Source organism: Muscardinus avellanarius (assembly GCF_963383645.1).
Source record: "Muscardinus avellanarius genome assembly, chromosome: 10".
Taxonomy (NCBI): Eukaryota; Metazoa; Chordata; class Mammalia; order Rodentia; family Gliridae; genus Muscardinus; species Muscardinus avellanarius.
The window spans coordinates 28121134-28134754 of NC_137796.1; the positions used below are offsets into that span (position 1 = coordinate 28121134).

At 52.9% G+C, this 13621-nt stretch overlaps 1 protein-coding gene across 1 annotated transcript; it reads right to left on the reverse strand.

The window, feature by feature from the left end:
* Window positions 1-4948: 4948 nt before the first annotated feature.
* On the reverse strand, window positions 4949-12337 carry ADGRG3 (adhesion G protein-coupled receptor G3; the record flags this gene model as incomplete). The annotated part of the gene is made up of 10 exons (XM_080704054.1): window positions 12206-12337; window positions 10531-10677; window positions 9649-9783; window positions 9109-9148; window positions 8896-8987; window positions 8644-8756; window positions 8210-8490; window positions 7954-8047; window positions 6693-6967; window positions 4949-5067 (listed from the first exon to the last, which is right to left on the reverse strand). The coding sequence occupies exons 2-10, from the start codon at window positions 10660-10662 to the stop codon at window positions 4949-4951; spliced, it is 1281 nt and encodes a 426-aa protein (XP_080560180.1). The 5' UTR covers window positions 10663-10677; window positions 12206-12337.
* Window positions 12338-13621: the final 1284 nt, after the last annotated feature.

The following is a 13621-nucleotide window of genomic DNA, read 5'->3' on the forward strand; positions in this document are numbered from 1 at the left end:
AGAGAGAGAGAGAGAGAGAGAGAGAGAGAGAGAGAGAGAGAGAGCAGTGTTCCTGTGGCTTCGAGTTATGGAGGTCTCAAGTCTGTGGTAGGTAGGCCCTATTGCTGTTGGGGCTGCGGTGGCACAGCACACCATGATGGGAGAATGTGGCATTGTTCACCCATGATTGGGAAATGAAAAGAGAGGAGGAGACCAGGGTCCCACAATCCCCTTCAAGGACACACAACCAATGACCTAAGACCTCCCACTAGGATCTACCTCTTAACGCCTCCACTGCCTCCCAACAGCACCATGGCGGGGCCCAAGCCTTCCACACACAGGCCTTTGGGGGATCTGCAGATCCAAACTATGGCCAAAGCTGAACCAGGGGTGGTGGCAGAGAGAAGGGGGAGCTCATGGGACAGCGTGTGGACATCGGTCTCGGTACACAGCCACCAGTGGCTTCTGGGAGGGCGAGGGCAAGGGAGGAGGATGGGGAGGGGGAGCAGGTGGTGCGCCAGCCTGGCGGAATCCAAGGTGCATTTGGTGTTTTTTTTTTCTTTCTATCTCATTTTTTCTTCTATCTCATACTTCTGACATATTTATTTATTACCCTTTCTCTATCCACTCCTATCTTCCATCCCCTCTGGGAAAACATTCAGATAGGTACCGTGAGCAGTGTTGTCTGTAAATGATTGGTGTTTATACATCCTTACATCCGTCTGTTCTTATTTTTTCACTAAGAGGTGTTTTTAGTTTGTTTGTTTGTTTTGTTTTGTTTTCTGCAGGTCTGAGGATGGAACCCAGGGACATTCTACCTCTGAGCTACACCCCCTGCCCTATTTTTTATTCTTTATTTTGAAACAAGGTCTCACTTAGTTGTGGAGGGTCTCATTAAGTAGCTGAGGCTGGCCACAAACTGCAGTCCTCCTGTCTCAGCCTCTGGAATGCTGGGATTACAAGCGTGCACCACCACGCCCGGCTAAGAGCTGTGTTTTTAAAATCCATCCAAGCTGGGTGAGGTGGCCCACGCTTGTAATCTCAGTATTTAGGAGGCTGAGACAGGAGGATCGCAGTTCTTAGACAGCCTCAGATACTTAGTGAGGCCCTTTGCAACTCAGTGAAACCCAAAAAAAGAATAAAGGGTGTGGCTTGGAGGTAAAAGGCACCTGGGTTCAATCCCCAGGACCATGCACACACAAAAAAAGATCCATCCAGACTGCTGTATGGATCCACACTAATTACCCCTTCGTCCTTCCAGTGGTGGCCCCCAGCTAACCTCATTTTTTTTATTTTATTTGTCCTGCCTGGAAACTCCAAGCACCCTGACCACCCAAACCTCCCAGCTGTCCGTTTCCCCTGCTGGCCTGAGCTGGAGCACTAGCCTTGAACATTCCCAGGCACCAGATGGAGCCCTTTCAGTTGTTGCCTGAAGCACCAAAAGATCAAACACGTTGCTAAACATGTAGAAACTAGCTCAGCTCCAAGTCAAATTCCTTAGACTCTCTTGTAAACTCCAGAACCCGACCTCCTCATTGCAGGCACACCTGCGTAGACACACCTGCCATCTTCTCACTGCACCCCCGACCCCGTGGGCAAGTTCTTTGTCCTGTCCTGCTACTATAACGAAACATCTGGGGCTGGGTACTTTAAAATGAAAAGTGGTGTATTTGGCTCAGAGCTCTGGAGGTTCCAGGGCCCACATCTTGCTGGCTGGCAGAGACCAGAAGTAGCCAAGAACATCACCCATCAAGAAACAGGGAACAGCTGTTTGTGTGTCCTGGTCTCTCTCCCTCTTCTTACAAAACCACCAGGATTCATTTAGGGGCTCTATCCCATGGCCTTATCTAATTATAATCACTTCCTAGAGGCCCTACCTCTAAATAATAATGGATTAAGTGTTCCCCTTAATAACTCACAGTGGAGATTAAGTTCCCATCCATGAGCCCTTAGAAGGAAGTAACCATTGCAGGCCCCTAAGACTTGCTTTGGAATCATCACCAGTACTTGGGAAGCTGAGACAGGAGGATGACAGGTTCCCGACCAGCCTCAGCAACTTAGCAAGGCCCTCAGCAGCTTAGTGAGACCCTATATCAAAATGAAAAATAAAATAACCAGGCGTAGTGGCGCATGCTTGTAATCCCAGCATTCAGGAGGCTGAGACAGGAAGATTGTGGTTCGCAGACAGGTTCAGCTACTTAGTGAGGCCCTCCGCAACTTAGTGAGACCCTGTTTCAAAATAAAGACTAAAAAATAGGGCATGGGGTGTAGCTCAGAGGTCAAATGCCTCTGGGTTCCATACCCAGACCCATAAATAAAATAACATAAAATAAAAATAAAATAGAGCTGCGGGTGTAGCTCAGAGGTAGAATGCCTCTGAGTTCAACCCCCAGTTCCTAAAATTAATAAATAAATTAACCAATTAATTAAAATCAGTTGGAGTTATTAGGGGAATTGCATTGAATAGATTGACTTGTGAAAAATTTCGTATTTTTTTAATATTAAGTTGCCAATCTGAGAGTACAGAGCAAACAAGCCTTCTTTTTTCTTGTAAGTTTATTGCATTGTAATAAAAGAAATATTGGGAGTGAAGAAATGGGCAGAATCAACAACCGGGCAGGAAGCTGCTGTGGAGAGCACCCTCGTTGCCCTGGCGGGTGAGGGTCAAGGCAGCACCATGGCTCGGTCACATCTGTGCTGGTTCAGGAGGAAGGGCACGCGCAGTCCCCACAGCCAGCATCTCACGTGGTCATTCCTGCATCAGCCCCCAGAGCGGCTGCTGCTCCGCTGCCTTAAGACCAGGCGGGAGGGATTTGCCCAAAGTCCAGTGCAGAGGCCACAGGCCGACTCAGGGCCACACTGTCAACCATGACCTTTTCCCCTCCCAGGCTGCTCGCACTGCTGGTCAGTGACAGAATCCCTGTCCATGGGCTCTGGCCAGGAGAATAATAAAGCCTCTCAATTGGGCACCAGGAGCTGCTTTTGCAGTGATCTTAGGCAGAGGGGTCTCAGCCCCTCAGCCCCTGGTTGGCCCTGGGGTAGAGAGCCAGCCAGAAAAGAGGCTCAGCCCAACATGAGCCACACCTCTGCACATGCACCAGGAAAGCCAGCCGTCAGAGGCTTGTGGTTGGTCTCACTCCATTGGGCAGCTCTAAGGTACAGCCTAGGGGTCGGTTGGGACAAGGCTCTAGAACTCTGGGAGGAAGGCTGTGGGCAGGGATCTGGGCCTCCCTGAGAGTTCGGTCTTCCTGGACCCAGCTGGTCTTCCTTTGTGTGTGGGAGGGGAGTCATGGAGGGGAGCCAAGGAACTCCTGTGGAGTGGGTGCTGGCCACTCCACTCTGTCTCATGGCTTCTTGTTCTCTGGATGACTTTACAATCCCCATTACATGCGGGGAAATGAAGGCTCAGAGGGCAGGTGACGTGCCCAGGCTCACACAGCTCCTGAATAGCAGAGCAGCTGTTTCCCATATTACCCAGGTCACCGACTCAGAGACTTTGGGGGTGAGGGAGCCGAGACCTTCAGCTTGAGAAACAGACGTCTGTGAAGATAAGCCCCCAAAGTCACCAAATTTGTCCACAAAAGCACACTGTGGTTCAACTGACCCCGCGTCCACACCCCAGGATTTCCCTTCCAGGAACACGGGACTTGCATAAACACGAACCCACCTTCCTGTTTTTTGTTGCAACATCTGCTGGTGGGATGAGGGAGAAGCTGGTCGGAGCCCACAGCTTGGGGGCTGCAGTAGCGTTAGTTTGTGACAATAACCACCCCCCTGCAGTCCACAGAGCTCGCTGGAAAGGTGTGGGGTGGTGGGGAAACACTAAGGCCAGAGTGGGGTGTGAACTTGAACTTGCGGGGTGGCCCGGAAGGGGCCGGGTGCTCTCCTGACTGAGGTCGGCCATTACTGTCTCTGCAGCTCAGAGGGCTCTCTCTGCGTGTCAGCCTGTCCGTGACATCTCGCTCTTTCCCTATGTGTGTATCTATACTCCTGTCTCTATAATTTCTGCCACTTTTTGCTTCCTACCAAGGAAACCTGCTCCTGGTTGGGAAACTGAGGCCCAGTTATTGGAAGTGACAGATGGATTTGGATCTGGCCCAAGGTGCCCTTGCCTCAGAGCTCTGCAAACACGGCCATTTTCTCAGCCAACACATATTTCTTAAAATATCTGTGCCAATATTTGGCTTGACCTGGAGCAAGCCCTGTGCTTCTGGGCTGATAGGATACATGCCCTTAGTATTCAGGACTCTGGTAGAAATGCCCACCCTCTGCCCAAGGAGCCCTCTCCCCTCTTGCTCTACACACTGAACAGATAGGTGTCCTGGACCACTTGCTTCTGCCCCCACAATGGCAGCAGATCAGAGGTGGAGCCACCCAGCTAGCATTCAGGGTTGGAGGAAGGGAAGGCTTGTTCCAGGTTGCTCACACACCAAGTGACAGTCTTTGAAATTCAGTGTCCCTGGGCACCTGGAGGGCCAGCAGCCCCATGAAAGCAGCCCTTTCGTGGCAGTGGTGGGTCTCTTCTGAGGAGCAGGCAGAGACCAGGGCAGGTGTGGTGGGAGGGTCAACCCATTCCCAAATAAACCTCCAGACCACCTCCCCCACCTGATCTCCTGAACGCTCCTCAGGGGACTGGCAGCCACATTGGAGGGGACAGTGACAAGAGGGAGGGGATGAGGCCCCTGCTGAGACCTGAGGTGGGTGTCCCAGAGAAATATGGTTGGCCTTGGAGGCAGGGCAAGGGTGAAGGCCATGCCCTTGCTGGAAGGGGTCTCAGGACTGTAGTAACATGGGCTCCAGCAGCCTGCATAGGTGGACTCTTGGACCCATAGACAGACTGGATGAGACCCATCCTCTCCCTCCGTAGCCACATGGTACAGAGAAGGCAACTGAGGCCCAGAGGGAGGCAGGGAGCTGCCAGAGGGCACACAGTGAGCTGGAGATGGTCTGAGTGCAGGTGTGATGCTGTCTACTCATGGGACCCGGAGTGGGCCTGGTCCATTCGGGCGGTGCCGGAGGTGGACGAGGAGGGTGCAGCCATCTGACTGGGGAGGTAGAGGATGGAAAACCAGCAGAAGATGAAGACACCTGTTGCAAGGAGAGAGTCTCAGTGAGCCTGGGGTGGACAGGCAGGATCAGGGCAGCTTAGGCTGGCAGCTGCCCAGGGCAGAACATCTTCATTGAAAATGTCCAAGGATTTCTGGAAAAAGTCAGGCAAAAATGAAACCTACTCCTGAAAAAAGAACCAAATGGAAATCTTGGAAATGAAAGACAAAGACCTTACAATAAATATAGGCCTATATCTATCACAGAAAATAGAGAGTAAAATTAAGGAATTTTCAGACATAGAAAACCACCACTGCCACACAGCGTGTTCTCCCACTGTCACTGCATAAAGGATTACTACAGGATGTGCATCAGCTGGAAGAGGGAAGGTGTGGGACATAGGGAAAAGTACGGCAATCGAGAAGTAAAGACTTTATATGTGTTTGAAAGGGAATTTGTGATTTAAACACTACACAGAAATAACACCGAGATATGTTCAGTGGACAGTTAAGCTGTACCAAAGGGCTCTGTTGTGTTTAGGAGGAGGATGGGAAGACTGAGTAGCTCAGATTCAGCTGGAGCTTAGCTCAGAGTGCAGCAGGCAGGCTTAAACATTCAAGTAATGACATAACCTTCCATTTCAAGATGCATCTCGCCCTAACCCTTAATTAAGCCCTAGGAATTTTCCAGACATAGACTCATATTTCTTCAGCTGGGGACAGCCTCAGATAGCCCCAAAGTAATAATTTCTACTACTAATAATATAGTTCCCCTATGCTGAAGACCTGCTGGGTCCCCCACATGCATGATCATAGCTATTTATCATAAGATCGGGTGAGATAAGTGTGTGGTGAGATAAGACTTTGGAAGTGAATGAGGATTAAGGTAATGAAACGCCTTTCTGGAAAGGTGGGTGGAATTGATACCTGAATCCAGGTCTGCCTGGCTGCAACCACCAGGCAGGCCATGGGAGCCGCCGGCGGCCCTGGTCTCGTCAGTTTACACTCACTGAGGCTAGGAGGCTGGGCTCCCAGTGACTCCCCTGGAAGGGATGTCTTCTCGCCCCTTCTTGCCCATTTCCCTCAATCAAGCATGGCTCTCTGAGTTCTGCATGTGGATAAGGCATGAGTATCAAAGTGGGCAGGGGGGGGGGAACCTGTGACCCATGTCCTGGGCTTCTTTCCCTTTGCCAGGGTCAGAGGAAGGAGCCAGCGGGGTAGGTAGCAGGCATAACAGCCATTTCTTTCCCACATTGGCAGCTCCTTAAAAACTGTGTGTCTCATCTGGACACCAAGTCACAGGACCCTACCCTCCTGGTCACAGCTGATTGGACCAGAGATGGTCACGTGACTTGGAAGAGCATGCTGGGTAGTCATGTAGGAAAAGAAGGGAGGAATGAATGAAAGAGTTTGCGCAAGTGCCAGATAGCAGACAGCTTCAGAGAATAGATGGGGAGAGTATCTGCTTAGGGTTGGGTGGCTTTTCCTGCTTCTGGTGGCAGTTCCCAGGAAGTCAGCCACCTTGCTGCCCTGGAGATTAAAACCCAGTACTCTGGATTTGAGGTAGCCTGAGCAGAACTCTGTTTCTCAAGCTACTCTCTCTCCCACCTCCCAGCACTTTGTGGAAATGACATGGCATCCTGTGACCTCCCTGGCCAGTAGCCTCACCTTGCAGGGAGTTGAAGAAGGCAAAGATATAGATGGTGGCCAGGCCCAGGGGCGTGAGGATGGCCAGCCCCCAGGTCACGCCTACCAGGCTGGAGAGGCCCAGCACCGTGAGGACCGCCTTCCAGTTCTGCCCCTGTTCCTTGCCCGCTGTGACGCTGGCCAGAGTGAAGATCTTCCAGGCCACCAGGGCCAGCACCACAGCTCCAAAGAGGAAGGTGACAAGGAAGTAGCCATGGACAGTGAAGTAGAGGGCAGCTTCTTCCTGGAACCAGCACCTGGAAGACATGGGTGGCCACTGGGTCTGCAGAGGTAACCCCTGACCAGCAAGCTCCGGAGCTGTCCCCGGCACACCCTTCATGACCCAGTAGGTGTCTTCCCCCAGTTTCCACTCATCTGTCCCCTGCTGTCCCCCTGGCAGGTGGACACCCACAGGCTCTGGTGTGGTGGCTCTTTAGACAGTGTTGCACAAGGGCCAAGTCAACCTTAAAGGCATGTTTCATTCACATTATGTGGCAAAATCCCTGAACACATAGCCAGCCTGAACATCGATTTTTGCTTCTCTTATCAAACCATATGGAGACAGCTCTGTGGACGCCCCTGGAAGATAGCGACTGGAGGCCCCGCAGATGGACAAGTCCCTCCCAGCCCACTGCAGTCCCATCCTGGCCAGAACATGCACTTATGTGACCCATTTGACCCTGCATTTGAGGTCCTGGGCTCCCCCAGCCTCTCCTGCACAAAGAAGTGGGCCCAGGGTGGGACAACCCAGGGATCGCCCAGAGGTTCAGCCCATCCCCACTGCTCCCCACACTGCAGGGTAAAGAGTTTTTAAAAGGCATGCCCGCCAGCTTCCCCAGCGCACAGAAGAGGAGACTGAGGCCTGGGAGAGGAAGGGCTTGCCCAGCGTCACACCCGCAGCAGTGGGAGCAGAGCCTGGCTAGCCCAGGGGCTGCTGGGAACTGTGGGGCTGGTGTGCACTGCACAAGGGTGCCTGGACAAGGGAGCAGGTAGAAGCTGAAATTGAGCATGCCCTCCACTCCCCAGCCTGAGGACCAGGCACAGGGAGGGTGTCACCTTTTCCATTTTGCCCAGAGGTGCCATGGGGGCTTGTGGTGGCCCAGGCTAGAGCTGGGCATCCAGCTCCTGGTCCAGGTCCTCCCCCACCATGCCTGGCTTCCATCTTCCATATTCCTTCCTCCCTCCAGTCCCGATATGTGACTCTAGAGGCTTATGTCACCCCTGCTCCTGAGCCACCACTCACAGCTCCAACGAGGTGCGGTTCTCCTGGTCACGGATGGTGTAAAGGCCATAGCTGTTGGCAATCCCAGTGCCGGCGACTATGAGGGCAGGCAGGCCTGGGCACAAGGGGAGAAGTGTGGCCCTTCCCCCAGCAGGTCCTCCAGATCCCTCCAGCGGCCCACCCTGGCCCTGCACTGGTGCCCTGCTGCCCCCCAGGGCCCCCTCCTGCCTGCCCCTCGGGACCAGCCAGCTCCTCCGTCCAGGCAGGCAGCACCTACCCCAGCCCACCAGGCTCAGCTTCAGGAAGTAGTGCCCGAAGTAGGTGTTGAAGACCCTGATGGCAAGCAGGTAGAGGTGGAAGGCCTCCAGCCCCATCCAGGTGAAGGTGCAGAGCAGGAAGTAATGGAAGACCGCACCCCGGGCCCAGCAGGCAGCGCGGGACCCCGCTGAGCCGCTCCCCACGTTCACCAGGAAAGCCAAGTTCAGGAGGAACAAGCTACTGCTCAGGGCCACGTGGATCTTGGGGGGGTCTTCAGACTTGAATCTCTGCAGGGAGAATCTGGGCCAGGAAAGGCCAGTGAGAGGCCCTAGGCATTCCCCATCCCCCATCAAGGTTACACCCCAACAGCCATGGCTCTCACCCCATGCCAGCTCCTGCCTCATCATCCTTAAGGGCAGGAGGGAGACATAGGTTGGGGCTGGGGTCACCCACCTCAGGGCAGCATAGAGAACAATGGTGAGGGCCAGGAAGATCATGGAGACTCCGCAGCCCGCCTGAGAGATGTGTGTGAGGATCTGCACGGTGGCCCGGTCCAAGATTGGCCTCTGAGGAGGACCCCAAACCACATCAGTTGGTGGACAGGCCCACGTACCCCAAAGGCCCCAGCTCTTCCAGGAAGCCCCTCCCTGGGGCAGGAACTGGGAGCCCCCAGAACCACAGGGGTCGGGGTGGGGGGGCCGTTACCAGTAGCAGGGCAAAGAAGGTTAGGTGGTCACAGCGGCAGACAGTCTTCTCGGCTACAAACTCGGTGGAGCAGCCCCTGGAAGCCCAGGCCCCTGTAGGCCCTGTGGGAACACAGAGGAAGGGAGGGGAAGGGTCCTGGGAGAGAAGCCCGCCTCACCCATGGGCGCCCTTGCCCTCCTCCTCTCTCACCCCAGAGGCTCCTCCAGACCCTACCTTTGGTCACATCCCAGAACACGCAGGTGAGAGTCATATTCTGAAACCAAAAGGCAAGAGTGAAAAGAAAGGAGGAGGAGAGGGCAGGGCGAGGCCTGGGAGGGCAGTTTGTTCCTGAGGTCTGGCCTGTGGGGTAGAAAGCACTCCTGTGGGTTGCGGAGGAAACGTTGGAAGGACCCAGGCCAGCATGCAAGGGGTACAACACACACACAATTGTGTGTTTACAGTCGCGGGGCCCGCAGTGGGAGGGCTTGCCTGTCGGTGTGCATGTGGGCAGGTACAGGGTGCTATGTGCATGCAGGTGGGTCTGTGGGTCCCCGTGCACCCTCTCTGGAGGGTGTCTGGGGACATGTGTGCACACACGCTCAGGATGGGCGTGTCCGGGGACAACTGTGTCTGTGTTCCTGACGACTTCTCCCAGGTGGCTGCAGAAGGGCAGCACGTACGAGGTTCCATGCACATGTGCTTAGAGCCCACACGCCCGGGTGCCTGCCAGCCTGGCTGTCCAACGGTGGCTGGCAGCCTGGGTGGGGGACTCACAGAGGGCTGGCGCTGGTGGGAGAAGGTGATCTCCAGAGGCTCTGGCAGCGCGGTGACAGGCGTTGGGCCCACACTCAAGCCCACCACTCGGTTGTCCAACACGCTGCTGCCGTCCTCCAGGTGGAGCTGGGGGCCCTGGGAGGAGGGAGAAGGCCAGGCAGCAGGAGGGGCCGTAGAACCCACCCAGCTGCAGGTCCTGGAAGCCTCCGGCACCTGCAGCCCTTGCCTGGCAAGCAAATTCTAAGGCCACAGGACCGGGGCCGAGAGGCCAGGGACAGCCTTCTTCCTGCTGCTCTCTGTCACCTTCTGTTTGGGCTGTGCTGGGCCGGGCCCTGAGCTCCAGACCAACTATCACAAAGCTGCCCCCCGACAGCTCTCCATGCTGCCTCCAGAGCTCCTCTACCTTCTTAACCAGAGGGCCACAGGGTCAGCCAAGAAGTGGGGACAGGGGATGCCCTCAAGGGGGTGAACATAACCCCCCGGCAGCACACAGACTTGCACACAAGCAGATACACACCTCTTGTACACACTCCTGGGGCTCATTTGCAAAGGTAGAGTACTTGCTCACATGGACATGGCCATACCTGAGCGTACATGATAGTGTATACACAGATGTAGAAAAGGACACGCGTGATTGCATGTGCACACGGACCCATAAACTTACACAGACACGCTAGGGCCCCATATGCAAGTCAAGGGGCACTGGGTTGAGAGGGAGTGTCAGAGTGAGTCTGCAGTCCATGCACTCCAGAGACCGCTCTGGGATGGCTTTTCCACTTCCTCCTTCCCCATCGATCCCAAAGTCTCCAGCAAAGGCAGGACTATAGAGAGCCTAGCGTTGAAGCTGCAGCCTCCCTGACTCCCCAGCAGGCCTCTCCTCACCTTGAAGAGATTCCCTGGGCCAATGTCCAGAACAGTTATGGCCAACCGGACCGCGGACCTGTCACCCGGCAAGGATGTGAAAAGGTTCTTGGGAAGTCGGACTCTGTCGGGGGGCTTGTCCTCATCCTTCATCACCTGCCTCGGAATCTGCAACCACAGACCCAGCAGCTCCCGTCTGGCCCTGAGGATTCCGGGCCCTTCCACAGGTCCTGCAGCTGCTCTTGTTGGAAGGGGAGACTGAGGCACGCTGAGTGCAGGGCCAGCACTCTGAGCAGCTCTGCTTCTCACAGGCTGTGGGCTCTGAACAAATCACCACACTCCTGCAGCCTCCATTTCCCCAACATGGAGAATCAACCCCGTGCCCGTGTGGCCACCTTCCTGGCTGAAAGGTGCTGTGGAGAGGTGACACCTGGCCATGCTCATCTGCGAGTGCTGGGAAAGTTGTCTGTCTGTCATGTGCTCTGGATCCAGGGTCTTAACAGCCCCTGTAATTACAGAGGGCTTGAGGGCAACAGAGTCTGTTTCCAACTTGAGAATAAATAAAGAGAACAAAGCCACCAGGAAGCAAGACAGACATGAAGCACATGTGAATTAATTCACACTGAATGTGAAGTCCTTCCTGCCTAACAACAACAACAACAACAACAACAAAATTTTCTTAAACTAAGAATGGTCAAAATAGTAGGGTGAACTTCAGTGGTGATTTTCAAAGCACGTTTCATTCGTTCTCAGATCTCCCCGGTTCTGCGGGACTGCAGCCTGCTCCCAGCTGGTCCCTGCCTGAGAAGAGCCCCGGGCTCACTGGAACAGGGGAGCCATGGATTGGAACCGAAGGCCCCAGAGTTCTCCTTCTCAGGACAACTAGTGATTTAGGGGCCAGGGAGTATACCAGGCGGAGGGCTCAGCTGCTTGGATGGCATCATAAAGGGTTGGCAAAGGCCTTACTAGCTTTTACTTCCCCTTCTCCAGAAAGACCTGACAGTCCCCCAGAGCCACCTCCAGGCTGCCTGGACCTTCAGCACAGGGGTCATTCCCTCAGGGAGGGATGTGCGGAGCCCCCACACCACCGAGAATTCCCCTGTGTCATCTCACTCACTCGTCCCAATTATCTGGAAAGCGGGTGAAGCCACCATCATTTTACAGCTGGGCAAACCAAGTAATTTGTCCACAGTCACAGCGGCTGGTAAGGGGCGAGGCTGGGACTTGAATCTAGAGCCGTGCAGACCCAGAGCCTTCCCTCTTACTCCCTCTATTGCCAGTCATGCTTCCTACCTGGTTTCAAATGTATTCTCCAGGCAGAAGAGCTAGACTTGGAGGAGCTTGAGAATGCATCTTATAGTTGAGGACTCTGGGACCCAGAGAGGGAGAGGGATCCCTTTGAGGACACTGAGTGCAGTATTGGAAAGGCTGGAACCAAAACCAGGTCTCCTGACTCCCCATTCAGTGATCTCCCACGTGCATCACCCCAGCACCCCGGTAATCCATTATCAGGGCCCACTCACCTGGTTAACACACTAGCACCCACTAACGAGGTGGCAGAGCTCTGCACGTGGGGCCTGGGATGGCGAGGCTTTGGTGAACACCCAAGACGGGGCATGGTACTCTCCAAATTTGGAAGTGTATGCCCAAGGAGAGCAGTGTTAGACTCGCCCAGGGGTGTGGGGGAGCTCCTCACCTGAGCAGGTTGCAGAGAGAAGAGCAGGTCCTCTGAGGGGTCAGTGCTGAAGTTCTGGACTAAAGCCTTCACAAAAGGCAAGTCCACTTTCTCCAACAGATTATTCTCCAGTAGGTAGAGCTCATATTGTAGCCAGTACCTGCAAGAGGCCAGGATGGGGAGGAAGGATTTTGCTGGCTGAGTGACCACTCATCGACTCGTGGTTTGAGAGGGCTGACCCAGTGTATCAAGGACACCAGGTTCAAGCCAAGTGTGGCACATGCCTATAATCTCAGTTCTTGGGAGGCTGAGACAGGAGGATCACAAGTTTGCTGCCAGCCACAGCTACTTAGTGAGTCCCTTTGCAACTTAATGAGACCCTGTTTCTAAATAAAGAATTTTAAATAGGGCTGTGGGTATAGCTAGGAAGTAGAATGTCCCTGGATTCAATCCCCAGTACTACACACACAAAAAAAAAAATAAATAAATAAATAAATAAATAAATAAATAAATAAGGATAGAGGTATAGCTTGGAAGTAGAATGTCCCTGGGTTCAATATCAAATGCCAAAAAAACTATAGAATTTGTCATCTTAAAGTATACAACTCAGTGGCAATAAGTATATTCACAATGATGTTCAACCATCATTACCCGCAAAGGAAATGCCCACTAGGCAGTTACTCCTTTTCCCCTTCCCCTACCCCCTGACAACCTTTAAATCTGTTTTATGTCCCTACAGATTTGTCTAGTTTAGATTGTTCATACAAATGGAATGAATCATACAATATGTGGCCTTTTGTTTCTGGCTTCTTTCACTCAGCATAAGCTTTGAAGGTTCATCCATGTTAAGGCACACATCAGTATTTTGTTCCTTTTTATGAATGAATATTATTTCATTGTATGGATATGCCATATCTTAGTTATACATTGGTAGACATTTGAACCTTTTCTACTTTGGAGCCATTGTGAATAGTGCTACTATAAAAATTAATGTTCAAGCTTTTCTTGGCAGACATTAAAATTTTTTTTGCTTTATACATAGGAATAGAACTGCTAGATTATGTGGTAATTCTATGAATGACTTCATGTGTATATGTGAGTAGTAGTAGTAGTAGTAGTAGTAGTAGTAGTAGTAGTAGTAAGGATTGAATCCAGGAATGAGCTACCCCTAAGGTACAATCTACAGCCTTTTTTACTATTTTATTTTGAGACAGAGTCTCACTAAGTTGCCCTGGATGGCCTTGTCTTTTGCCATGGCCTCTTGAGTCTGTTTAACTTTTTTTTGTGTGTGTGGTACTGGGGATTGAATCCAGGGGCATTCTACCTCCAAACTACACCCCCCCCAAGCCCTATTTTTTTTAATTTTTTTTTAATTTTGAAACAGGGTCTCACTAAGTTGCAGAGTACCTCACTAAGTAGCTACGGCTAGCCCAAAAC